Source organism: Neolamprologus brichardi, chromosome 5, assembly GCF_056152115.1.
Source record: "Neolamprologus brichardi isolate AB-2024 chromosome 5, ASM5615211v1, whole genome shotgun sequence".
Lineage (NCBI taxonomy): Eukaryota > Metazoa > Chordata > Actinopteri > Cichliformes > Cichlidae > Neolamprologus > Neolamprologus brichardi.
Genome location: NC_142108.1, coordinates 20,845,423 through 20,872,954, shown reverse-complemented (window position 1 = coordinate 20,872,954; position 27,532 = coordinate 20,845,423). Strand labels below are relative to the sequence as shown.

General features: G+C 39.8%; 2 protein-coding genes and 1 pseudogene across 2 annotated transcripts; 2 read left to right on the top strand and 1 right to left on the bottom strand.

Moving 5' to 3' along the window:
* Window positions 1–3,956: 3,956 nt before the first annotated feature.
* On the top strand, window positions 3,957–13,801 carry gmppb (GDP-mannose pyrophosphorylase B). The gene is made up of 10 exons (XM_006783068.3): window positions 3,957–4,062; window positions 5,604–5,787; window positions 5,879–5,959; window positions 6,938–6,986; window positions 7,131–7,273; window positions 7,404–7,562; window positions 8,193–8,271; window positions 10,000–10,127; window positions 10,211–10,393; window positions 10,882–13,801. The coding sequence occupies exons 2-10, from the start codon at window positions 5,659–5,661 to the stop codon at window positions 11,011–11,013; spliced, it is 1,083 nt and encodes a 360-aa protein (XP_006783131.1). The 5' UTR covers window positions 3,957–4,062; window positions 5,604–5,658; the 3' UTR covers window positions 11,014–13,801.
* Window positions 13,802–14,677: 876 nt separating this feature from the next.
* On the bottom strand, window positions 14,678–16,097 carry LOC102787215 (E3 ubiquitin-protein ligase TRIM35-like; annotated as a pseudogene).
* Window positions 16,098–17,180: 1,083 nt separating this feature from the next.
* On the top strand, window positions 17,181–21,162 carry LOC148102776 (tumor necrosis factor ligand superfamily member 14-like). The gene is made up of 4 exons (XM_087841327.1): window positions 17,181–17,393; window positions 17,782–17,809; window positions 17,947–17,985; window positions 18,779–21,162. Exons 1-4 carry the CDS (start codon window positions 17,217–17,219, stop codon window positions 19,174–19,176), a joined length of 642 nt encoding a protein of 213 aa, XP_087697453.1. The 5' UTR covers window positions 17,181–17,216; the 3' UTR covers window positions 19,177–21,162.
* The last annotated feature ends 6,370 nt before the right edge of the window (window positions 21,163–27,532 follow it).

Sequence of the window (27,532 nt, the reverse complement as noted above, 5' to 3'; positions counted from 1 at the left end):
AAAATTGTCAGAGACTTTCAGTAGATCCATTTGAAAATCCTAATTCTCCTTTTTCTTGAGTCATCATGTTCACAAAGTTGGGTGTCATCACCACCGTTCTGCATAGTGGGGTTATGCTAACACCCCATCAGCCTTTTTCCAGTTGAGGGGTAAAAATGAAATAGATCTTTCAATTCAATTCAATCTTTATTGCCAGACTTGTCCATAAAAAACAAGACAAAACACAATTTATAAACCTTAATAAGAATATTAAAAATATTAAACATTTGTATAAATATAACACCAAAATATACATAAAATACACAGGTACTTAGAAGAAATCAATAAATACACAAACACTTCAACTAATGCTTAATGCTCTCAGACTGGATGATTAACGGGAACCACTTGCTGTCTGTGAGTGCTAAAATTATACTGTTACTAGAGCCATCCAGTCGTTCTCTAAAATTGAACATTAACTTTCTTAAAAGTGCTCTAAAAAGTCCAAACACCCACAGTTACAAACAGGGGCGATTCTAGAATCAGAGCTTTGGGGGTGCTGAGCACCCAGAGAGCTGCCCAGCCAGGCAAGATAAACCTGTCTCTGTCAGTCCCTGCATCCTTAAATGTTGTCCCGAGTTCTCTCTGACTGTCACTTTGGTGCATTTAAACCCCTGTTCCTCCCTGTCCTCATCGTCTGTTGTATTCATCTCCATTATCAGTCATCATAATTTTACCATCTCTGTGTAAGTCTGCAAATTTCTTTATTAAATCATAAGATTCTTAAATTCATCAAGTCTCTCTGTGCCTGGGTCCTCGTCACAAAACATGACATCACTGTTTTGTACATTTTAACACAATTTAATCCCCACATTTGTGAAAGAAAAGCAAAACACTTTTTTGAAAAGTCTGTAACAAAACCATCAAATCTGATCAAGGTTATTTAAATGCTGCTAAAGAAGAATGGATTGGAATAAAATGTGGCTCCTTTTTTTTGAAAAAACTTCCTCATATTCATTATGAACCTGGCTGTCTCTCTGTACGCACACACACACACACACAACAGGAGTTATAAGGTTAATGGGCATTCAGTCAGTTAGCTAGTTAGTATCCATTTAAAACAGGACAGTGGTAACAACTTTAGGCTACGGAAAATTTAAAGTTTTAGATTTTTACATAGGCTGTATACATTTCAATGGGAGGAACAGGACGGTGAAATGTCGCTGAATTTACTACAAAGCAGGACGGATTGTAGGGTAGCAAACATTGTCGGAAAACACGTTTTCAACACTGCAGGTTACCTGGGTGTAATGTTTTTCAGTTAAAACGAAAAATGGTCTGACTCCTACCTAACTATATAAAGAGTAACTGAAGGTTAAATGCAGCTAATATGTCCTGTTTTAAGCCAGGCACTCACACCTCCGCTCAGCTGTGTCTCAGCCACCATCGCTCTGGCAGCAAGAGCGCTAGAGCCAGAGCAGGAGAGAGCTGGAACAAACCATTTTGGGAGGGGGGGGGGGGGTTATCTATACTTTTGTTGTTAAAATGTTACGTCTCAAACAAGTACAGTACTGTGTGCTTTTTATATTTTTAGTAGTGTGTCACACAAACAGCAAATATTGTCAAAAAAAGTAAGAAATCTTTGGGGGTGCTTTGATTCATTTTGGGGGTGCTGAAGCACCCCCAAAAATGGGCTAAAATCGCCCCTGGCTACAAATATCTGACTGGCACTACCCGCTCTAGGTATCGTACAAAGGATTCTCATTGCGCAGCACGGCAGCACAGTGGAAAAGGGCTGTGTTTTTATCATCAGCGTGACAGCGCCGTGCCGCCTTTGCCCAGGGAAAGGAGCCCGCCAGCGCTCTCTAGCGGCCGCGATAAGGAAAGGCTGCTCTTCATAGAGGACTCACGCTCGGGGAGACGTTTTCTGGTCGACTCCGGCTCCCAGAAGAGCCTTGGGAACTCTTGTGTCGTCTTTGCATACCTCCACAATGGTATATTATTTAATCTTTAAAAGTACCACCAGTTTGAGAACCACTGCTTTAAACAAAACCACTTTAACTGGAAGTGCACAAGAGCTGAATTTAGGTGCAATAGTATTTGCCTCCACATAGAGCTTACACTGTCGTCTGTATATGTCATCATCATCATTTATTTGATCAGTAATAAAGCGACTGAGGTATTTCACCTTTTTATGAACTTCAAGAGTTTTTGGGACAGTATAAACAGGCAAATTTAGCTGTTTGTCCTGCTTGGTTCTACATATCAAAACACCACTTTTAACAGCATTGTACTTTATATCATATTGCACACCATACTCTGTACAGATATTAAGAAGTTCCTGTAACCCAGCACTGCTTGGACTAAAAACAACTAGGTCATCTGCATACATAAGATGATTTATCAATGTTCTACACCCAGTGTTACATCACAACCATCACCACCCTCCACCAGTCAGGGCTGTATGGCAGAGTGGCCCGACCGAAGCCTCTCGTCAGTGCAAGACACATGAAAGCCCACATGGAGTTTGCAAAAAACCCCAAAACAAAACAAAAAAAACACCTAAAGGACTCCAAAATGGTGAGAAATAAGATTCTCTGGTCTGATGAGACCAAGATAGAACTTTTTGACCTTAATTCTAAGTGGTATGTGTGAAGAAAACCAGGCACTGCTCATGACCTGTCCAGTACAGTCCCAACAGTGAAGTATGGTGGTGGCAGCACCATGCTGTGGGGGTGTTTTTCAGCTGCAAGGACAGGACGACTGGTTGCAATCAAGGGAAAGATGAATGTGGCCAAGTACAGGGATATCCTGAACGAAAACCTTCTCCCGAGTACTCGGGTCCTCAGACTGGGTGAAGGTTTACCTTCCAACAATGACTCTAAGCACTTCTACTAAATACTGAGTGAAGGGTCTGAATATTTAGGACCATGTGATATTTCAGTTTTTCTTTTTTAATAAATCTGCAAAAATGTCAACAATTCTGTGTTTTTTCTGTCAATATGGAGTGCTGTGTGTACATTAATGAGGAAAAAAATGAACTTAAATAATTTTAGCAAATGGCTGCTATATAACAAAGAGTGAAGGGGGTCTGTCCGTACCCATTGTATGTGATAATTATTATGGGTAAATTCTTCATTCATAAATGTCGATTTCTGAATATAAAGCCGTCCTTTTTCACCTTTCACAAAGAACTCTGCCTCTTTCTCTCATCTGTAAAGTTTATGGACAAAAAACAAACAGTGGATCTGCATCATATGGTTAATGAACTAAAGATTTTAGAAAACCCCAAGGTTATAATTTTATTTTATGACTTTTAATTTAATTTTTTGTTAATTTTATTTATTTCTTTAGTTGCTTATTTTTATTTTATTTTCATTATCTGTCTTTTATATTTTGTAAGAAAGCCTGTCGTGGTATTATCTGAAGTTGGAAAAAGTCTTTGACAATATTGCCATATTTGTTATACTTGTTTATGGAAGCCAGTTTACGCCACTAAAAAAACAAAACAAAAACAAGTATCCATAACTCGAAATTTCGAGAAACACAAGTCGAAATTTGGAGAAACATAGGGAGTTAAGGATCCTCTTCTCTTTTTTTTGTGGCGGAAGTATGGGCTTCCATACTTGTTACATTATATATATATATATATATATATATATATATATATATATATATATATATATTCATTGCTCTTGTTTTTTGTCCAGTAAAATTAAACTGTTTAACCAATTTTTCTTGAACTAGCCCATTAGTTGCATACAAGTTTTTAAAAGGTCTGTATGCACGGGATTTATCGATTTTCACTTTATTTATTTATTTGTATTCCACTATTCTCATTTAACTTTAAGACCAAGAAACCTTGTCCAAATATTAGTCTGTGGACAGAAATTCTGCCCGTTTTTAAAATGACTCTTATTCTGAAACGCTTCACCGGATAAGCTATGTCACGTCGAACGAGTTGATTGGCTGTCTCCTGCACCGGAAGCCAAACAAGGATTCGGCGTTTTAGTGATCTTACGTGTCATTTCCAGAGTGTCAGTGATTCAGACCTGCTGTAGACTATTAATGAAAAAAACCCAGGTGAGTTTTCATCATTTTCATTTACTCTCACGCTGTTCGCAGACTTTAAAACCTGAACACTAACCAGCTACCTGTCGATTTGCGTTCATTGTAGATAAATAAAGTCAGCTCTGTCAGCTGACGTTAGCTATTTAGAGGCACTGTAAGTTCACTACAAACCAAAACATGATCATAGTCACATTTTATCTCACTGTTTCCCTTAAAAGTTAATTCAATTAAGATAAAGTGCTGATGTAATCTGTATAAAACGCAATATCCTTAACAGGTTGTTTTAGTAGTACCTGTTAGTTCTACCTGTTTTAATCTGTGTTTATTCCCATGTGTTTAACCTCGTTTTATCACCTGTTTGTGTTGGTTGATTCTTTGGTTTGTTTTTCGACACTTTTCAGGGACGTAAATATCACACTATCACGTGTTCCAGACCGCCTGATAGAATGAATGAATGAAATCTGTTGATCTGAGGCGACACCATGACCTCTTCTTGTTCTTTTTGTTCTTCCTTTTCTTTTTCTTCCGGACGCCACAGCGATCTGCTGTCACACCAGCCATCGACATGTCATCACTACAGCTTTAAATGTTCTCTGTGCTCTTGCTCTTTTCCATCTGCCCAAAAGCTCGATATTTAACATCCTTTGTCCAGTTTATCCACTATCCCGCCTCTTGCATCTCTAACTTTGTCTCCAAACCACTTCTGCCTGAGCTCTCCCTCTGATACTCCCTCCCAATGGAAGTCTGAGCATCTTGATCTTTATCACCTCCATGTCATTGGCTAATAATTAAGTTGAATTTAATGCAGCCAAAAAGGTAGCAAATGCCTGAATTACTGCATCCAAAAGAGTAAATGCAGTAAAAACACTAACAAAATCACCATCACTGTGATTTTTATTGTATTATTTACTCAAGTGTACAACTTTGTAAAAAAGCCATTTACTTTTATTCAAGGCCAGTAGATATCAGGAAAATGCACAAACATCTGTAACACAGATTCTTTGCTTTAACTGTAAGTGGACCATATATGTTTACATATATAGTTACTCTAAAAAGGGCCATTTTGAATCTGGAAGACCCTGACCTAAGTTAAACACGTTAAAATAACAGTACAGAACAGTACAGAAGTTTAGTAAGTAAGAATATAAATAAAACAAAGTGGAATTTAATCATCCATTTTCATTTCTATTCACCTTTCCACCCTGAATAGAATTGAGTGTAGTAAAATGGCTCAATAAAAATGTGACAAACCAAAGTAAACAACACAGTGGATCAGGAAATAGTCTTTGATCTGCTTATTTGTGTTTCTGTCCCCGATACCAACGTTTCCACTCTCATGTGTACATAAGTTTTATACTTTAGGAGGGCAAAGAAGTTCACATTTAGAGGTCAGAGAGGGAGAGAATAATTTTCTTCAAAGTAAAAAAGTGACTGTATTTGAAAGTCACTTTTAATTTTAAATCCAACACAGAAACAAGCATGACTGATTTTTTTCTGTCCTTCCTTTAGAAAATGTCTGATTTTAATCATGAATGTGAATCTGGTCTTTTCAGGGCATCAGCATCTGGCTCTTGATGAACTTGGGTAACTGTTGGTAACGGCAGAAAAATGAAGGCTTTGATCCTGGTGGGGGGGTACGGGACCCGACTGCGACCGCTCACCCTGAGCGTCCCAAAACCCCTCGTGGAGTTCTGCAACAAACCCATCCTGCTGCACCAGGTGGAGGCACTGGTGAAAGTAAGGCAAAGATATCAATGAGGATTTAATGACGCTACTGAGAGGTTATTTTGTGTTGTAGTCATGAGTCACTGATTCTGTGTGTTTTCAGGCTGGGGTGGACCATGTGGTTCTGGCAGTGAGCTACATGTCAGAGCTGCTGGAGAGAGAGATGAGAGTGCAGGAGCAGAGAGTACGTATGACAACCTGCACTGTTACAGCAAACACCACCAGGTTTCTCCTGCATGGAGGATATATGATGGATTTATTAATCAGGATATCATTTACTGAGGTGTAAATGTGCACAACAGTCACTGTTGAGTATGTTTGGTTCCCTTTTCAAGAAACTATCGGCGTCTCTGCTTCTTATTTTTCTTGTTCTAGTGTATCCAGGATATTCAGAAAATCGGTAACAGGTTTTAGGTTCAAGATTTCCAATCAATTGGTCTGAATTTAGAAGCTAAGTCATCCTCAAAGGATACCTAATTATTCTGAGATTGTGTTTGATGCAGTGCGAGCCTGCAGTTTTAATTTTTCTATGGACTGTTTACCTGTGTGGAGAAATTTGATCATATGTGATTGGTCAGTATAATATTGGGACTATAAGTGGAATAAAACAGAAACAAAAAAATCTTTAGATAGATTTATAGTGATTAGTTGCGTGTCTCATCTGTGGTTTGTAGTTTGAAGGAAACATCTTTGTGGTGGAGGTGTGGTCCCTGGCTCAGCTGCAGCTGGAGTGGTGGTGCAGTGAGCTCAAGGGGGCGGTACCGGGAGGCAGATGAGCCATTGACTGGCAATGACACTGATGACGGTGTCTCTTTCCGTTTCTCTATATAGTGAAGGCAGAGTCGAGCAGGGAGAGAGAGAGTTGGACTGGAACGGACTGTTTCCCTTGAATGCAGAATTGTCAATAAAACACAACACTCATGAGCACAGTCACTGTGTGTGTCGTGTACTTTACAATCTTTAATCAGCGTGACTTCTGTGTTGTGCTTGAACAGGACCTCAAAGACTCGGTTGTTGGACTTGTTGGATTTCTGTATCTCTGGTCACACGTTAGGAAATAGATTCAGGAGACATTCATTTGGATTCGTGTATGATGTGGTGTGATTCCTAACTGAGCCCAAACATTAAAGTTGAACCTGACTGTTGTTTGTTTTCTTCTCAGCTCGGGATTCGTATCTCTCTGTCTCATGAGAAGGAGCCTCTGGGAACAGGTGAGTTTGTCTTTACTACAGACAGATCCAGATAAGCGTAAATGGCTCTCTGCAAGTATCCAGTAATTCAACATTGATTAAGTCGTCTTTTAAAAACCATAGTAAATTATTGTGAACCATATAAAACTGTATGTTTGTACACAGCGGGTCCCCTGGCGTTGGCTCGAGACTTGCTGAATGATGACAGTGAGCCGTTCTTCGTTCTCAACTCAGATGTCATCTGTGATTTTCCGTTCAAAGATCTGCTGCAGTTCCACCGCAACCACGGCAAGGAGGGAACCATTGTGGTGAGAGAGACTGTCCAAGTATTTCCTATGCTTAGCTGCTGCATATTGACAGGTTTTTATTAGTTTTAGGTGATTTAGGGGAAGCTTACTACTGTGGGGTCATACTCTGTGTGTGTGTGCGTGCATGAAGGTAACACGGGTGGAAGAGCCCTCTAAGTACGGTGTGGTGGTGTATGAGGCGGACAGCGGGAGGATCCATCGCTTTGTGGAGAAACCACAGGTCTTTGTCTCCAACAAAATTAATGCCGGCATGTACATCTTCAATCCCAGCATGCTCAGCAGGATCCAGGTGAGGAGGATCTCGCACTCACTCATAGTGTCAATGGTAGTGTGTTATTTAGTAACAGACTCAGTGTTTCCCACAGATGGACTTTACCTTGGTGGGCCAGCCTGTTAGTATCTGGTATTATTGAAGACTGAAAGCTGAAAGGGAGCTCCCTTTCATCTTTCAGTCTTCAATAATACCACCAGTGCTTTCAGCCTTAGTTTGGATCAGAGCGAAGAATGCATCTGGGTCACTGTTCAGCCTGTCATTGTGGCAGTCACTGATATCATTCAGCTTCTTGATCAGAGCTCATCCTAGATTCAGATGTACTCAGACTTCACTATCTTGGACTGTAGCTACTAGTGATTGCAGTCCTCCTGCTCTGAATATCTCCTGCGAGACCCTGGGTCACTCTAACCCGAGCCTACAACAGGTTTGTGTGCTGCGTCTCTGAGGTTGAAGAGCAGACTACAAGAACTACAGCCACCAGCTCCTCTTCAACATGGTGGATTTTAAATCTACCAGCAGGATGAGACTCTCTGGAGAGGCACCTGATTATGTGGGAATCTGTGGGAAACACGGAGTCTGAAGACACTATAGTTTTGTTTATTTTTTGGACCATGTTCATGACTTTTTTATGCATTCTTTTTGCAGCTGAGACCAACATCCATTGAAAAAGAAATATTTCCTGTCATGGCAGGGGAGGGACAGCTGTATGCCATGGAGCTGCAAGGTAACTAATACTAATATTAAGACTGCAGTACTACAGCACATGACTCTTCTCCTCCAGTGGCGTAGTGGTCAAAAAGTCACTGGTTTGATTGCAGCTGGAGACACAAATCCGCTTTGGGGTTGCGTTAGAAAGGGCATCCTGTGTTTAAAGAAAATCTGCCAAATCAGACATGTAGAGCTGCCCACTGTGGCGACCACTGGTGGCAGGGAAGCAGCCAAAAGTAGCTTCTACTACAGCACAGGACTGTAAAGCTGCATGTGAGATCTGAACATTCAGCTTTTGCCCAAAATAGGGGCCCGTGGAGAAGATCGTATTAATCAAAATGATGCAAGTCAGTTCATAAAAGTATACAGTGGTGACCTGACCTTTTTCTTAACACAGCAGTAGGATCAGTAGGATGGAAATGTATGGTTTGAAGCTGACCTGTGTGCTTGATCTGGTCTCTGCAGCTCACAGCTCCACCAGACGTAAGTGTTTGGGCTTTTCGTGCAGGTCTGGAGAGGAAACGTTTGCAGAAAAGCACCACTAACCTTTATGCTCAGACCTAAAGGTTCTCTAGAGTTCTGATACAGATGTTTAAAAAAAAAAAAAAAAAAAAAACCCAACAAAAAACATAAGAGCTCACCAGCAGGAGGAATCACTTGTTGGTGCTTCTCTACATCCTCATTCCTCTCTGAGATCCTTTGGCTTTGCTGAAACAGTGGAACCACGTAGTGAAACCTCCAACCCATCCTGACCTGTAGTCCAGGCAGGCTTACTGGTCCCAGTCAGTAGTGGATTTCCCTTTAGAAGATGATGTGATTCATCATGTTTAAGTAGTAACAGAAGGTCCTCGAGATTAGCAGCAAAGCATTTACAAAACTTAAGAATCACAGGATAAATTAAAAAAAAGAGCTTGATTTGTTCTTTAAATTTTCTTGGAGGAGTAGGAATTTGTACAAGTGACCTAAATTCTGTTTTGTCTTTGTAATAAATATGGACAAACCTATGTAGGCCTAAAAGGCTAAATAAATCCATTACATTTTAATAACTGATCTTTGGCTAGTTTATGCTTGAATAAAATTAGATAAATTCAGGTTAAATCTGTATGTTAATCAGAAACCAGAAACCCTGATGTTTTTTTATGATGCTGGTGCTCGTAAATACCTGATTAATGTTGTTTGTACCAGTCGTGCTTTCCTGTGTGTTTTTATTCAGGAGTGTTTTTATTCAACCCACTGAACTGCATTTTCAGTTTTTAGTTTAAATCTGTATCTCTGCTTGTCCTGGTTTCCATTTTTGCCCCCACAGCCTAACCATCGGTAAGGGGGTTAGCACTGTTAGGCGCTGGGTTTGAACCTTCTGGTTGATTTCTGTGTGTTTGTTTGCTCCTGAAATTCATAGTCTGCAGTTAGGTTATAACTGGTGATTTTGGTGGCCGTAGGATTAGATGTGAGGGTGCCTGTTTGCCCCGATGTACTCCGCCTCTTCTCTCTTGATCCTGCCCCCTCACAACACTAACCTGGATATTTGGTTGAGGTAGATGAATGATTTGTGCAGCTATTAGAACAAATGCTGAAAACTCTGCTGGCAGTTATGTAAAATTTATGGCAGAGTTTGCAGTCAGCAGATTAATGTCTGCCTCTTACTGTGACCTCATTATTCAGTGAGTCACCTGTTAAAGATCACTAGGAGCTGCCTGGTTGTTTTCAGGCTTTCACCTTCCACCCTCTGTCCGTCTGTCTGCAGGTTTCTGGATGGACATCGGCCAGCCTAAAGACTTCCTGACAGGGATGTGTATGTACCTCCAGTCAGTACGACAACACGCACCTGAGAGATTACGCACAGGCCCCGGTTTCCTCGGCAACGTCTTGGTGGTGAGTGCACTTTGTTGATGTGACATCAAAATAAGGGCTTGTACTTCATGGTAATGATCATCCCCTTTTCTTCTTCTCTGAAGGATCCCACGGCACAAATCGGGGAGAACTGCACCATCGGCCCGAATGTCACCATCGGCGCCGGCGTTGTCGTGGAGGACGGCGTGAGGATAAAGCGGTGCACGGTGCTGAAAGGGTCGAGGGTTCGATCGCACTCGTGGCTGGAGAGCTGCATCGTGGGGTGGAGCTCGTCAGTCGGCCAGTGGGTGAGTGGGAAAGATGTGTGGACGTTCTTGATTCATTCATTTGTTGTGAGACGCAGCTAACTGTGTCTCTGTCTGTTTAACAGCAGATCTCACTTGTGGTGATATTTGTACTCTATAACTTAGCCTAGTTATTTTATTTGTTTCTTTTTAGACCTTGTTGTATCTGCTTACGCATTCATGGATATAATTTATTGGAATTGCTCAAACTTGTCTGTTTTTTGTTTGTTTTGTTTTTTGTCTTAAAGTAATAACCAAATGGGACTTTTGGCCAACTTCACAGTTCACTATTATATCTGTCCTTTTCACATAACTTATAAGAGCTAACGCCAGAGAAGCAGTAGGAGAACAGAAGGAGTACTGAAGGCTGTGGCAGCCGTACTCTTTCTGCGGTCTAGTTAAATCCTCTGTTTAAATCCTCTGTACAGCACATGCACAAAGATTTGTCACGTGCGATGGTAGATGACTTGTGTCTTAATGTGCGTCCTCAGGTGCGTATGGAGAATGTGACGGTGCTGGGGGAGGACGTGATCGTCAATGACGAGCTTTACCTGAACGGTGCCAACGTCCTGCCTCACAAATCCATCAATGAGTCAGTCCCGGAGCCGCGAATCATCATGTAGCGTCAGGTGGAGGAAAAATCCCAGCGCCTTTTATATGAAGACTATGAGGAAGACCCAAACTGTGCCAGAGAAGAGGGAGGGACATTCAGGCAGTTGAATGGAAGCAGGAGGAAGAACAAAAGGCTTCTTTGTCTTTCTTTTTATACATTAATTTGGACTTGTTTTAGCCCTGCTTGGCTGCATTTGTCAGAAAAGGTGACGTGTGTCAAGGAAGGTTTCTTAAAGTACTGACAGGTCAAACTCTCATGTTGGCAAATATGAGAAAAGTCGAGAGAGGGGACTTCTTGGTGGAGTAAAGATCAGTATACCGAGAGGGAAGGGGGAAGTGGGTGTGTGAATTATATGAACACTGTTGGTTAGTTTTACTATGCATTTACACTTCCTGAAGAGAACAATCAAACCACAGCTACAGGTTGCTCAGATTCTGATCTGACTTATTGTGAAACATAATGCAGTATTGGTCACAGTTAAAGGTCCAGTGTGTAGGATTTCTGATGCTCCATTAACATAAATGTAATCCAGGATTTATAACTAGTGTTTCTACTGAAGACCAAAAAGGACAAACAGCACTGGCTAGAAGTAAATGGAACTGAAGGTGCTCTTACATTGTTGTAAACAATAGACTGTATATCAAAGATGGACAATGCCACCACTGTTTGCTTGTGGAGGCTGCCACGTTTTTGTTTTTGTTTTGTTTTTTGGAAGTAGAATATTTACTTACACAAAAGTGTGAAGTTGTGAGCTGGGTCCAGCAGAGGTGAAGACTAGGAAAGAGATGAGACCAGTGTCAGCACACTGTTTAATCCATGCCACACCCCAATTTTAAGCCTTGGCAAAATCTTAATGGTTGAATTATATTTAAATATATAAAAATCACTGTCCGTACAGTTGTTACCAACCTATAAATGTGTTTATTTCTGCTGCTTGTTGGAAACAAAGGGCGATTCAGTATCTTGCAATCTACAACTTCACCACTAGATGTCACTAATTCCTACACATTGGTCCTTTAAAGCCATAGCAGTTTATTATTGAGGGCAGCAGAGCAAGCTGTAAGCAACTTCATGGAAATGTGAATGTTTTGAGTTGGAAGTCATGTTTGCATCCACCTGAATGTAATTGACATCAAATAACACTCAATAATTTGATTTGTTTTTATACGTAAATACCAATGACTGCAGCTTTAATCATGGGAAATGTTGGTTATGTCTCGTGTTCTTGATGAGCTTTCCAGGTTTCTCTGTTCTTTGAAACGGTTTGTTTCAGTGTCAGACGAGTTAATGATCATCAATATGTGCTCCAATACTGTAGTGGGCGAGCTGACAACTTTATAATGTGGACAACTTTAGTCTTTAAGATTAATTGTACATTATAAATAAATATACAGCTCTGTCTAAAAGTTCCTACTCCACATGAAGTAAGCAGAAATGTGTTTTGGTTTTGTCACAAATTAGGCAATGGCCATCAGATGCAATAATCCTCTTAAAGGTGAGAAAAGCAGATAAGGAAAAGTTTTCAATATACTAAAAAAAAACTTCAAAGGAACAGGAGTATAAGTCACCGCTTCCTGTCAGGGTTTTCAGAGTAAAAATGCTTAGATTGTAAATTAGCTTTCAGCCTCGAGGAGAAGACGTAGCCTAATTTAGGACCAGTTTCTTGCATTGTCACCAAAAATAATAGTCCTGAGGCCCAAAAGATGGAAAGAGCATGGCACCATGAAATTACTGGACCTTAAGTTGGAACCACTGACATCACTGAAGTCCACCAATGACTGACAGATTTCTTTCCAACTAAAAGCAGGGGCGTGACTCCAAAAGATCATCATATAATCTCATAACCAGACTGCCCAAAACTAAACAAAATGTATCCGACCATCAGTAAACTTAATAAACTTCATGAATTTGACATTGCATCAGTAAATCATAACATTTTCAGTATCACTAATGTTGACACTCTCATTCTGTGTTCGGTATTTAATTTGTACAATAATCTGTGTATATAATTAAAAAGACAACTTTCAAACAAATCTAATGCTAACATTTTAGCCACGTGTCATTTCCTGCTACTAGCATAAAAATAAAGAAACGTAAAGAACTGTTAATCAGCCCTGTGCTAAGACTGGAAAAGTTGTTGGTGTTTTCACATAGCAGTTTCTCCTTAACTGCTGATAAGACAGACATCTCTCCCCTGAGACAGTTTGTAAAAACAAAGCGTTTTAGCTTGAAATAATTACACGCCTGAAAATCTTTTAAGGGTATCTGTTCTGCTTTTCTGTTTTTTTGTTTTTTATGTTACTGGGTCAGATTTTCATATTATATGTAAACAAAATACACGTTGAAGGTTCAGGGTGTTTTTGGATTTCTTTACATACTAAATGGGGACAGTACAGTTCACAAGCACTGGGTAAAACCCCTCTGTAGGCTTCCAAGTGCCAGCCAGTCAGCAGATGAGGGGTTTAAAGTTTGAACTGAGGGGCTGCATAAGGGACTGGAATAAGGAAAAATAAGGATTGTTTTTAAACTTGGAATCATTCTGTGATACTAGAGTGGAGTCAAAAAGCATAGAGCAGGAAATTAACAATATAAATGCAACAGGTTGCCTTTAAATAAATGCTTTCCTGTGGTTAGTCCTGTGTTAGTCCTGGTGTATCGATGTAAAGCAGTGATTCTGCTGTTTGTGGTGAGCACTATTAAGAGCTTAATGTGCAAAAGACATTGAGTGAAGGAAGTTGGTCTTTGTAAAAAAAAATTTAATTTCTGAAAGGAAAAATATAATCTACTGACCACTGCAACACGTCTGATCTCGTATTATTGGATGTTTAACAGGTGAAGGTCACAGTAAATCTCATGTCAGTGATAAAAATTGTCACCACAGTTAGATTCACCTGTCTGGTCTCTCTGCTTTACCCATGAAATGTAAAGGGCATGAACATCTTTTTCTTAAAACGTCACAAGCCTTTGTTAATGTTCTAATTTCAATTTAGAGATATAAAAACTTTATAGAGTCAAAGGTTGTTTATAATTTTTACCTGATGTACATAACATCTGAAATAATTTTTTACATTTAAATCCAAATCTGTTGGTTTTACAGACACTTTTGAGCTTTGTTAGATTACTTCACTAGACTACCATACAAATTGAAATGTATACACAATTACATTTTGTTTTTGCATTTAAAGTATATCTGCATCTAAATAATACCAATTTAAACATTAAATTGCACTGAAAAAAAGTCATAGCTTTTTATTATTACGTTTAGTAAAAAAAAACAACTCTTGCACAGTTGACGTTTGGACGGATCAGGGTGTGTACCACACTCAAAAAGTCCCTGTTATTGGTCTAAAAAACGAAAAAATATTGATGACACACAGAAATGTAAAACTACATTTTCACAGATACAATTATTAAAGCTCGTAAGATTGACTATTACCAGTTAAGCCAAGTTAGTTTATTTGTAGAGCCCATTATCCCGCCTGAATGGCTTTATAGACACATGACACAGACAAACATATTAAAACAAGAAAGAAAATATACAAATAATAAAATATAAAAGGCTTTCAGTGTCTTTTAACATTAAAAGAAAAACCCTAATAAGCTATTGAAATGTTAAAATTCTTAAATAAAACTCTAATTTTTTAGAGATTAAGATTTCTAAGTGGAAATAAGAGCTAGCTAAACCAAAAACCTGTAGATAAAGAGGGCGTGTGCTGTTCCACTCTCACAGTCACAGGTAAAATCTTCATTGGTACTTTATTGTGCGTGCCAATGTAAGGAAACAGCTTCTCAGTGAAACTGAGTTTGAAGGTGTGTATGTGTGTGCTGGTGTCAGGATCGAAGAATGAGAGCTTCCCTCTGTCACAGTCCAGCTGAACTTTGACCCTCTGCAGCTTCTTCACTGAGAGAAGTTTATCAGGAAGTGGCGGAGCGGCTGCTGTGTATTGTCCATCCTGGAGACATATTTCCCAGAATCCAGTCTGTAATTGTTCTTTTCTCTTAACAGACTCTATTAGCACACCGAGGCACCTGATCACATCCTTTCTAACCTCAACATGCCAGCTGTGAGTCCCTGAGTCGAAGCCCTCGGAGCCAAGAACAATTGGATGGTGGTCAAACCTCTCTGGATTGTTGGGAAGCTGCTGTCTCTCACCGAGACTCACACTGGTCAGATCTTCTGAGAGGATGAGTTGATGAGCTGTGTTTGGATCCAGAATCACTGGAGTGCAGGAGACCATATCCTTCATGTTCTTCCAGATGTTGAAGGTTAGGTTGCCCAGGTGTTTGGCCACATCTATCAGAGCTCCTGAGACCACATGTGGTTCCTCCAGCAGGGTGCGCTGCTGGACTCTGTTCACTGCAGGCTTGATGTTTTGCAGAAATGAGACATCTTCCGCTCTCAGGTTCTCCTCTGTGGCTCTGATTGTGTCTAAAAGAGCTGCTATTTTTCTGCTCAGAGCCTCCGTCTTCTCCTTGATCATCTGATTGTTCTGCTCCACTTCTCCCCTCAGAGCAGTGATTCTTGCTTTTTCTTCTTCTTGTAGAAACTGGTGCATTTTTGCAAACTTCTCCTTGATCTTCTTCTGTGTGTAGGGCCTGGACTTTAATATGTTCTCTAGTTTGATCAAAGTCTCCTTTAACTATTTTAAAGTGCTTCAGTTTCTCTTTTAAGGGATGTAGTAACACCTGAAGCACTTTTCTGTGATCCTCCACAGCTTCTTCGATGGTTCTGAATTTGTGTTTGTTGTGTATTTTTGAATCCCTACAAACAAGATACACTGGCAGCTGATGGTCCAGACAGAAGAGTTTGAGTTTCTCAGAGTGCAGACTGCAGTGAGCCTCTGACTCTTAAGAAGCTTTTTGATCTCTCTCCAGTAAGAAAGCTTCACACAGGTTCTTTAACACCAAGTTACAGGGTGGGTCATCTGAAAAATGCAAATTCTTACAAAGTGGGCATTTACGTACTGGTTTCTCCTTCCACCACATTTGCAGGCAGTCTTTACAAAAGCTGTGGCTGCATGACAGCATGATGGGGTCTCTGAAGATGTCATAGCAGATCGAACAAGAGAGATTCATTTCTGACTGAGAGGACATTTTGCCTCTGAGTGAAAAAAAAATGCAGCTAGGGTAAGTAGAGACTGAAGATGTATCTTGAAACTTACTGTTCTTCCAGCTGTGGCTTCTTTAAAAGTCCTGCTCGTTATATGAAATCAGCAGTAGGTAGAAGTGGCAGTATCCCCGATAGTTAGAAGTCCTCTTTGCTCCGATAGTGAATCTCAAACACACTGCTCACAAAGTGAAACTGTGACATATAACTGATGCCTGGTTTGATTCCAATTAATGTTTCTGTTGCAACTCTATTGTGGCACTTAGGCTACCTTTGCCTACAAAGCCTCTTATCTGCATGTACAGTTCTTTTGTCTGTTACAGCCAACCAAAAACGGTGGAGAAGCAGAACGTTAGATCATACCTCAGCAACTGGGAGAAATTTGCCTTCAGGGATTTCTGCCTGACAGGCTCTCTAACACCTGTCAGAGATGTATTGTAGCCCAGCATATGGAGAGGACTATGTATAGGTGACTGATTGCTCGTGACAAACAGTGGAAAGTAGGCAAATAAAGTGCAGGCGACAACAATCAGAGAAACAGGAGAGAAGATGGGAAGCACAAAACAAAATAAGATACAAGAAAACTAATTCTTTTTTTTTTTTTCATTTTTAATGCTAATCCTTACCTTAGAGATAAAAACAGACTAGCGTATAGAAAATAACCAGAGTACCAATCAGAACAAAAAGGTAGCCAAACTCAGCGATATCACCAAAAAGTAAAATTATTGTGACAGTGTTATTGTTACATCTTGAAAAATGCATATTCGTGGATCCTTTTGATATTGTGGAAGATGAGTAATACTGTAAGATGTTTTCACAGAATCGAAATATTCTGGGACGTCTTGAGTGATCAGTGGTTCAGGAGTCAATGTGAACTTCAAAAAAATGTTTACTGATTATACGACACATGACTGTGAGACCAGAGCATATGGTTGAAGTGTGACTGTGTTTAAGAGGAAATGTGTTTTGCAGTGTGTGCATGCATTTCTGTTACTGGTAGTGCCCCTCAGAATGGGGAGTCATCGCTGCTTTAAACCACAGTACTTCCTTCCTTGAGTCAAAAAGAAACTTTTTGTCCATTATTTGAAGATATTTTCTCTGCAGGAATGGCGGACATTGGTGTGGAACTGGACAGACTTGTTGCTGCAGTGCCCCAGAATCCAGATGAGCAACAAAAAGACGACAAATTGGCACAAACGCTGCTGTTTGTCCTGCTGACTGTAGTGCTGTATGGCATTGCTGCAGAGGCTTTTTTTATTAACCTCCTTTACCACCGTGAATTGGTGAGTATCAGCTCAGTGTACTCTAGTCTTTAAATCTAAATATTTATTGCCTGCTTTTTATCCTCTCTTATTGTGACTTTAGAGGTATAAAAATTAATTAATTAACTGTAACAATTAAGCAATTGTTGTGATATATCAGCTGATAAGATTAGATACTACTGTAGAACATATCTAATTGCAAAAGCTTCTATTCCTTTAGGCACATTTGTTGTGAGCTTGTCTCGTTTTAACAGTAATTTGTTTATATTTTACCTAATTTTCCTGTACTTTAAAAAAAAAATTTTTTCTTTTTTAAAAATTCTTCTCTGTACAAGTAAACGTTGTACTTCATCATCAAATATGACGCATTGACAATTTCTTTCAAACTAATTTGTAACTTCCATTGCAGGCTGTCTCAAGACTGAACAACAGATCAGGTACACAAGTCTCTTATTACATTTAACCTTAATTCAACCAAGAACTAAAATCTCGAGACTAAGAATATCTTTTGTGAGCATATCTAAAAAACAAAACATAAAACCCCCCGCATTTTTGATTTTTGATTTCATTGCAGAACAAGATGGTGCAATCCGTGGTTTTGCACATCTGACAGGTTGGATAACTTTTTTTTTTTTTTTTTTTGTAAATAAAACAAGTGTATACCATCCATAAATAAAATAACCGTCGTCATGATTTTCTGATTTGCATGATTTTTGCATTTGTTTCTCTAATTAACGGTCAAACTGTATAGAAAAGGCTTCATTTCCCATTGTCAGTGATAAATATTTTGTCTTGCGTGCTGTATTTATATATCAGATGTAAGGCAGCAGAGTTATATGCTGAGTATAAACGGTGAGTTTGTTTTGAAACTCAAACTCTCGATGAAGCTGCAATAAACACACCAAGATTTGATTTCAGAGAAAAAAGAAGCTAAGAAGAATATTTTTAATTTTATTCATTTGTTGGCACATTATTACGGAGCCCCGCAGGGGACATGGGAGGTGAATATTATCACAAAACTAAAGTCCTGCATTATCAACTGTGTGCTATCAGGGGCATTTAGATCTTGTTTAAATGGGGTGGCACAAGACGGATGAAGAACAAGGCGAGGTGACTACAGGAAATTCAAATTTTTATGACAGCGTACAAAAAAATCTGATTAATAAAACGCTGGGTATAGTTTAGAAGCAATTGTGCAGGTGTCTTCTGTCCCTTCTGTCAGATCAACTCTGCAGTCCCTATTTCCTTTTGAACAATTCAGGGAAACTAGCAGTTTCACAAAACAGATCATAACTGGCCCAAAACAGGAGCTGAACTTTACATAAATTGGTTTAAATGTTTGCCGTGTCTGACTGGAAATACACAACTTTAAATTGCTACATCTATCTTGTCTTTTATCCCTGCAGGCGGGTCGGTTCAAGAAAACGAGGTGATGCTTTGGCATATAAATAATGTGACTGTTCTCAGCGGCATGGCCTACAAAGACGGTAGGCTTGAAGTTCAGGAGGAGGGATTTTACTATGTGTATTCCAAAGTTTGCTTTAGTGACAGTGGGCTCTGGAACCAGTCACCTGATTTTTTTCACCACTTTGTTATGAAATCTGCTCACCTACATGGAAATCATTATACCCTCATGCAGTCACAGAAAGAGTTACGGGTGAAGTCAAGCGACTTAAACGACAGCTTTCTGGGTGGACTTTTTCATTTGCATAAAGGTGACGGAATTTTTGTGAGGATAAGGACGAATTTAAACGTTTTGCAATATAATGTTTCTGAACATTTCTTTGGTGCATTCATGATGTAGCTTTACACAGCAGGAAATATCAGAAAATCATCTGGTCTTTACCAGGCTCTCACATGATTTAAGTCTAAGTATAAAACAACATGACATATTACACCCAATGACTGTAGAAAACAATCATTGATCTCACTGTTTTATTATGCATTTTGCAAAAGTGTAATCAAAATGATTCAGTAGTTTGCAGACCCACCTTCAACAATAATTAGTCAATAAGTCACTACTGAGCCCAACATATAAAACATTAGAAACTGAACTAAGAAAGCGTTATCAGTGGGTTGTGGCTGTGAAAGCATTGACAGGATTGGCTGTCCTCAGGTCTTCAGGAAGGCTGTTCCACAGATGTGCAGCATAGTAACAGAAAGCTTTCGCACTGTGGGTTTTACTTCTGACTTTAGGGACACTTCAAAAACCTAAAAACTAGATAAAGAATCTGTTCTGTGGCTGACAGGAAGACAGTGGAGATACTTAAAAGCTGGTGTTGTCCATACTCTCTTCTGGCCTTGGTCACAACCTGTGTACCTAAATTCTGGAGTGTAGTAGGGTTCTAGTTTGTTTTTAGGGAGGCAAGAAAGTAGATCATTACAGTATTCATTGTGTTGTTTTGTACTTTTTTTTTTTTTAGCTTTATTTTCTCACTATTTCATTCATGTATGATGTACAACACTGTGTGTCCACTGCGGCTGTTTTAAAGAGCTTTAAAAAAACAAACAAAAACTTTGCAAGATATTGTATTACTTAGTTTTCGTAGTTACTGTTCTTACTGTTTATGTGACCACATAATTTCCTCGGGGATTAATAAAGTAATCTGTTTCTGATTCAGTCTTTCACATCTTTGTGGAACAATCTTGGCCCACTCTTATTTACAGCGTCACTTCAGTTTGTTCTGTTTGTTTATGCACAGCTCTTTGAGGTCCTACCACAACATTTCAGTCAGGTTGAGGTTTGCACTTTGACTTGGCCATTGCTACCAACTTGTTTCTTTTCTTTGTCAGTTATTTTGTATGGTCTGAGTTTATGCAAGCTTTAGTTGTTGGTGTTGTGATTGGTCCAAATGCAGCTTTGCAAACCCAAACATTGCTGCCATGTTCTTTTTAGAGTGAAGAGGCTTTCTCAGTCTCGGTCTCAGTCTTTTCTAATCGTACTATCATGAAATTTAACATTTAACATGATAACTGAGGCCAGTAGAGACCAAGATGTAACTCTTGGGCTTTTGCAGATTCTATGAGCACTGCACGGTTTGATCTTGATGTCAGTTTGTTGAGACATCCACTCTGGGAACATGGCATGGTATGTTTTCCACATGCAAATAATCTTTCTCACTGTAGTATGATGGACTTGGAATTGTTTGAAAATAACCTTTTAGTAACAGTTGCTTCTCTAAGATCTGTTGATATGTTTCCTTTGTAGTGACACACACCTGAATGCTCCAGACCAGCAAACTGCTGAAACCGTGATCTTTATACTTTGATGATCAATTAATTAAGTGGATCTGATTAGCAGCTCCTGGGTGCTACTTACCCTCTTAAATTCCTTTAAAACAGCAAGGATCTTAGTTTTTCACACACTTTTTCTGCAGTCAGCTTTTGTTTTTCAAGTTTTTGGTAACAATATAAGGTAGCTATGTAATATTGTGTCATGTGTGTTTGCTTATCTGAGGTTCTACAAGTAATCTAGTAAGATTAAGGTGATTTGTTTTCATTATTTCCTGATATGTAAAAACTGATAACTTAAAGAGAGTGTATTTTCTTTTTCATGTGCACTGGTATATGGATATTAATGGATATCACTGGATATTAATTTGCCTCTATGTAATTTACTTATAAATGCTGTGCAGTTTAATGTCAACGAGAGCAACAGATAAACATATAACTCATGTATGTCTATACACATGGGATTGTTGTACCAATTCAAATTTTGTTCAGCTGTGCATAGAATGTGAAGTTGTATTTTTGATTTGATTTTTACTGTTTTAATAAACTCCTAATACCTTGCAGCAGTAAAATATATTGTTTTTGACTGGCAGCTGATATTTTCTTCTTTTAACTTTTATCTGAAATGTTTTTCTATTCTACATTTCTGATTAAAAGTTCCATTTTATATTTGTTTTGTAATTTGCTCTACAGTACGCACCTTATTTTTGGTCTTCAGTGTATAACACCATCAAAATTAATCTGGTAGCATACTGTGTTTGCTGTGTTTTCTCTGCTTTTCCTTGCACAGCTTTTGTGGTAAAAAAGCTGTTTTGAGTTTTCAAGAATAAGAAGATGAAATCTTTGCTTCTTCAAACAGTAATTAGCACTGTTGCCTCACGGCAAAAGGTCCTGGGTTCAATTCCACCATCTGGCCGGGGCCTTATGTGACGTTTGCATGGGTTCTCTCCAGGTACACCAGCTTCCTCACTGGATCATTAGCTATGTGCTTCTTAAGCTGCTGCAGGTGCCTCTGACTGTAGCAAATAACTCTCAGACCACAGCACACACGTTATAGAGTAGGTGTGTGCTGCTGCATGTTTGGCAGCACGGCAACACTTCCTGTTAATAGTTTGTTGTGTGGTTTGCATGTTCAGATCAACAGCTGCACTGAGAACTTTGTACCACAGATATTTTGACTGCTCACGTCATCAACAGCAAAGGTGGAATAATAATAATGATTATACCTTCGTTTGATACATGGCCTAGTAATCTGTTTACTAATGTTTTTGATCTCTCTTAGTTGATTAGTTGAAAGAGGTTAAAGATATTTAACCAGCTTAAAAAACTACAGGCAGATGTTGTTTTATTACAAGAAACTCACAGACCTGTTACAGGTTTAAACGAACTTAAAACACCTGAGTTTCCTAATGTGTTTGCAGCTTGTTATAATTCTAGACAAAGAGGAGTAGCAATTTTAATACATAAAAATGTTAATTTTACAGTACTCGATACAGTTATAGATCCAGAGGGTAGATTTCTAATTATTAAACTATCAATATTGAACAAAAAACTATGTATTGTAAGTATATATGGTCCAAATGTTGATGAACCCTCATTCTTCCACGGATTTTTTAGTGCACTCTCTGAACACCTTGATTGCACACTCATTCTTGGAGGCGACCTCAACCTTGGACTAAATGAAGAAATGGATAGGCTCAACACAACAGGAACTCAGCGCAATTGGCAATCCACAAATATAATCAAACAGTATATGAGCGACTATGGCCTTTGCGATGCATGGCGCTCCCTTCACCCCAACAGTAAGGAATATACTTTCTTCTCACATGTTCATCACTCCTACTCTCGTCTGGATTATTTTTTGGTCAGCAGCTCACTGCTGAGTGACATTTCAGACACTGAGATTCACCCTATAGCTGTCAGCGATCATGCTCCGGTATCTTTAACACTAATGCACAAGAATAATACTACGCCAAGTAAAAACTGGAGATTTAACACATCACTACTTAAAGATGAAGACTTTATTAAATATTTTAAAAAGGAATGGATTTCATATTTAGAATTTAATGACACTCCCGGAACATCTGCTTCTGTTCTATGGGAAGCAGGAAAAGCTGTGATGAGAGGTAAAATAATTTCTTTCTCATCACACAAAAAGAAAGAAGAAAACAAAAATATTCAGGAATTAGAAAAAACCATCAAATCCTTAGAAGAAGCCTACGCGTTCCACCAAGATCAAGAAATAATGAACAAAATATGCAAAACAAAACTAGAATTAAATGAAATTATTAATAGAAAAACACAATTCCTTGTACAAAGACTTCGCTTGCAGAATTTTGAACACAGTAACAAATCAGGTCGATTTCTAGCAAACCAGTTAAAAATAAATAAAGAAAAAACAACTATATGTGCTACTAAAGATTTATCGGGGAAAACAATATATGACCCTGTAAGAATAAACAACATTTTTAGGGATTCCTATGAAACTTTATATTCACCACAAATAAACCCGTCTAAAAATGAAATTGATTTGTTTCTTGACAACGTAACTCTTCCAAAATTACTAGACAGTCAAGCAATGGCACTGGATTCGCCACTGACGCCAGGTGAACTCCAGGAAGCCCTGATAAGTATGCCCAATAACAAGGCTCCAGGTCCAGACGGCTTTCCTGCAAAATTCTACAAAGAATTCTGGACAATTTTGGCACCAGTATTCCATAGATTGTTGCAGGAAATCAAGAAAAATGGCAGACTACCACCAAATATGAATTCTGCCAACATTAATCTCCTGCTAAAACCAGGAAAAGACCCTTTATTTCCCTCAAGTTATCGTCCAATATCCCTTATAAATGTAGACCTTAAAATAATCTGCAAAGCTCTCTCAAAGAGATTAGAGAAAATAACCCCCCTCTTAATTCATCCTGACCAAACTGGTTTCATAAAAGGTCGGCACTCCTCAACAAACACTCGTAGATTACTTAATTTAATAGACTACTCATACAATAAAAACATTGAAACCATAATATTATCTCTAGATGCAGAAAAAGCATTTGACAGAGTTAACTGGAAATTTTTATTTGCAACTTTACACAAATTTGGTTTTGGAAACTCTTTCATAAATTGGATAAGAATATTATACAATTCCCCAACAGCTCGTATCAGAACAAATGACCAGACATCCTCCAGCTTTTGTCTCATGAGTGGCACCAGACAGGGATGCCCACTCTCCCCTTCACTTTTTGCAATTTTTATCGAACCTCTAGCAGCAGCATTTAGACAGGCTACAACAATTAAGGGCATAAAATGTAAGAACGTAGAACATAAAATCAGTCTCTATGCGGATGATGTGTTGCTTTTTCTGCAAAACTCACAAATCAACCTCTCTGAGGTAATTACTCTAATAAACTGGTTTTCAAGAGTTTCAGATTATTCAATTAATTGGCCAAAATCTACAGTTCTTCCCATTAACTGCTCCTTCCATAATTCATCTTCTGCCCCACTACAATCTGGAAATATTAAATATTTAGGTATTAATGTTTCTCCTAAGCTTTCAGACTTAATTAAATTAAACCACATCCCACTTCTAAAGAAAGTAGAAGGCGATCTGACTAGATGGAAATCTCTACCCATATCACTCATGGGAAGGGTCGCCACTATAAAAATGATGATCTTGCCAAAAATAAATTACTTATTTTTAATGATCCCCAACAAACCATCACAAGATTGGTTCAGATCTCTGGATTCACATATTTCTAAATTCCTTTGGAAAGATAAACCCCCGCGTATCAGCTTAAAAACACTACAAAGAACCAAGGATAGAGGAGGATTAGATCTGCCTAATTTTCACCAATACTTCTTAGCCAACAGGCTTCAGTTCATCTCAGAATGGTTAAAATGTACCCTCTTAGATGAGCCCTGGCTAGATGTTGAACAGGCACTATGCAATGATCTAGAGATTTCAGACCTACCATTTATTAGCTCAAACATCAAAAGACATGAATGCTTTAAAAGCATCAACATCAGCTTTTCTCTGACAGCATGGTGGGAGTTTCTAAAAATAACGGAGTCTTCATTAATCCCATGCAAACGTACACCTATCTGGAATAACCCTGACATATTACAAAACAATAATAAGATTAATTTCCCAGAATGGAGTTGTAAAGGAATTAAATACTTAGAACATATATTAGAGGGAACAGAATTTATTCCATTTGACAGACTAGTTACACAATATGGGATCAACAAGAAAAGATTTTTAGAATATCAACAAATTAAATCCATAGTAAAAAAGAAATTTAACCTCAGTCAAATTGAATTACAAACACCACCAAGTGTGGTTCAATTTCTTACTCTTAAATCCCCCAAACTATTATCTAAAATATACAGAACACTTTCTAAAATAGATGAATCAATATCCCTTCCTATTGCAAAGTGGGAAGCAGATTTATCAGTCAGCTTAGACCAAAACGTCTGGTCTCAGATGTGCTTAAAAACCTTTAAATTGATTAAAAATCCCAATCTGCAATTAATACAATACAAAATACTGCATAGAGTGCACTATATAGGTCATCGAATGTTCAAGATGGGCTTTACATCCGCCAACAACTGCTCACACTGTCAAGGCAATACACCAGACAATTACATCCACGCTCTTTGGTTCTGTCCACCAGTGCAGAAGTTTTGGCACGAGATATGTGAAGACTTATCAAAGTGTCTGAAATGTAAAATTCCAACCTCCCCTTTAGTATGCTTGTTGGGAAATTTGGATGATGTCACTACAGAAACTAATACAGTCCACATGGTTTTTACTGCCCTATGCATCGCCAAGAAAACGGTCCTCATGAACTGGAAAAATAAAAATAATCTTAATTCTAGCCAATATAGAAACTATCTAATAGATCACATTAGTCTCGATATAGCCTCTGCCACCACATTAGATCAATCCCTCTGGGCTCGGCTCCATCACCTAGCGGGGTTGGGGGGTCGTGGTTTGGTCCCGCCTTGGCTATTGTGGTTGATGTGGAGGTTGGGATGGGCTTAGGGCACCTGGAGGACCCCTAGAGACGTTATCCCTGGAGGGCTTAACCCGGGGGTTGTGTTCATAACCTGGTTAGTGGCTCTGGTCGCTCTCAGAGGTTGTTCTCCTCGTGGCCGCGTGCAGCGGGGCTAGAGGATGGTCTGTGCTGGCGGACGTAGGTTACTGGCCTGGTGGCCTGGCTGCCCCTGAGTGGATCCGGGGCGGGCGTGGGGGTTTGGGGTTCGGGGGTGCTTCGCCTCCGTGCTGGGGCTCTGGCTGGGCCTTGGGGGCTTCGGTCCTCGTCGGTGTGTCGCCGAGGTTGTGGGCGGGTGGGTGCACGGGGGCTCAGCCCTGGCGCAGGGGGCCTCTTGTGCATCGGCCTAACCGGGGGGCTCTTCAACTGGCAGGGAGGTTGTTCCATCTTTGCAGGAGTCCACTCTGCAGGTGGGGGAGAGACATAGGAGAGGTGGAGAATAAACTTAACCTGGGTGTCTGTGTCTTGTGTAGTCTGGGAGATGATTGAATGTTGGGGTGGGTACAGTTTCCTCTGCGGTGGGGTGGGGTGGGCTGCCCCGGGTCCTGTGGGGCTTGGCGGTGCTGCTGCCGTAGGCCCCGGTCTGGATGGGCCTGGGCTCCCTTGCCTTGGTGGATACCAGAGGACGGGGGTGCCTATTGGGGTCAGCGGGGGAGCTGGCCCTAGGGAGGGACACCCTCCCCTCCCTTCTTTTCCTCCCCATCCCCGGCTGCCTCCCTCTTCCCGCTCCACCACACCCACCCACACAGGTAGGGCTTTGGGGTGCGGGTGTGTCACCAGGGTGCAGGGGAGACATTCCCCCCCCCTCTGTCCTCTTCTGGCCACCTGTGCCTCAATTTTATCTCACAACTTAGACATCCACATTACTTACACTCTCATAACACACACACACACATATATATATATATATATATATATATATATATACATATATATATATATATATATATATATATATATATAGGGCCTTGAGGGTGGGCACGTTAACGGCGTCCAGTAGACGGTCTGTGTATTCAAACCTACCTCTGGCGCCGGTGCCCACCTCTCAATTTTAAATCCATGTAGACATTGAGGGTTCTCGGGAGGGGCCGTGCTAACACCTGCTGCTCTCTGGCAGCAGCACCATGCTCTCCCTTGTTTTAAACACACTTTAGAGCAACACGCAGCAACACTACACTTGAGCGGGAGGAGGAGGGTATGGGGTCTTAACACACCCCCGTTCTCTGCTAGCCATCGGGGCGGGGGGGCTGGGAAGAGATGCTGGCTGTCCGATTGGCCTCCCTGCTGCTGCGGAGCCTGGGGCGGTCTGCTGGCCTCCACCCCGGAGGGAAGGGTAACATCTCTTGGGTCTGGGTGCCGTTTCCCCCTCTGGGGGCGAGGATACCTGGACCCGGGGTATAGTACAGTGAATGTCATTTAGTTATTTATATAGCACCTTTCATACAAAAGCAATTCAATGTGGTTTACAAAGACAACGAAGAGGAAAGAATTAGGATAACAACAAAAAAACAATAATACAATAAAATTAATATTTCAAAACTAAAACTAATTTTAGTTTTGTTTTAAGACTAAAACATGTTTGCTCTACAGTAGACACCATAGTTAGGATTATACACTTGAATTAGGAGGAAGAAAACAGAATTCAATTGACTGCAATCTACTGACATCTGGTGGATCGATTTTATACACCGTTATCACCAAAAGCTATATCCACAATGGATTTTATTCCAATCGCCACTAAATAGGTGAATATGTGAAATATGAATAATGTTTGCCACTTTGTGAAACCAAATGATGTGGTTACATTGTAACAGACTCCCCTCTACTCCTCCACTCACCTCTGCTGCTGAGGATAAATTCAGCCGAGTCACCAGCATC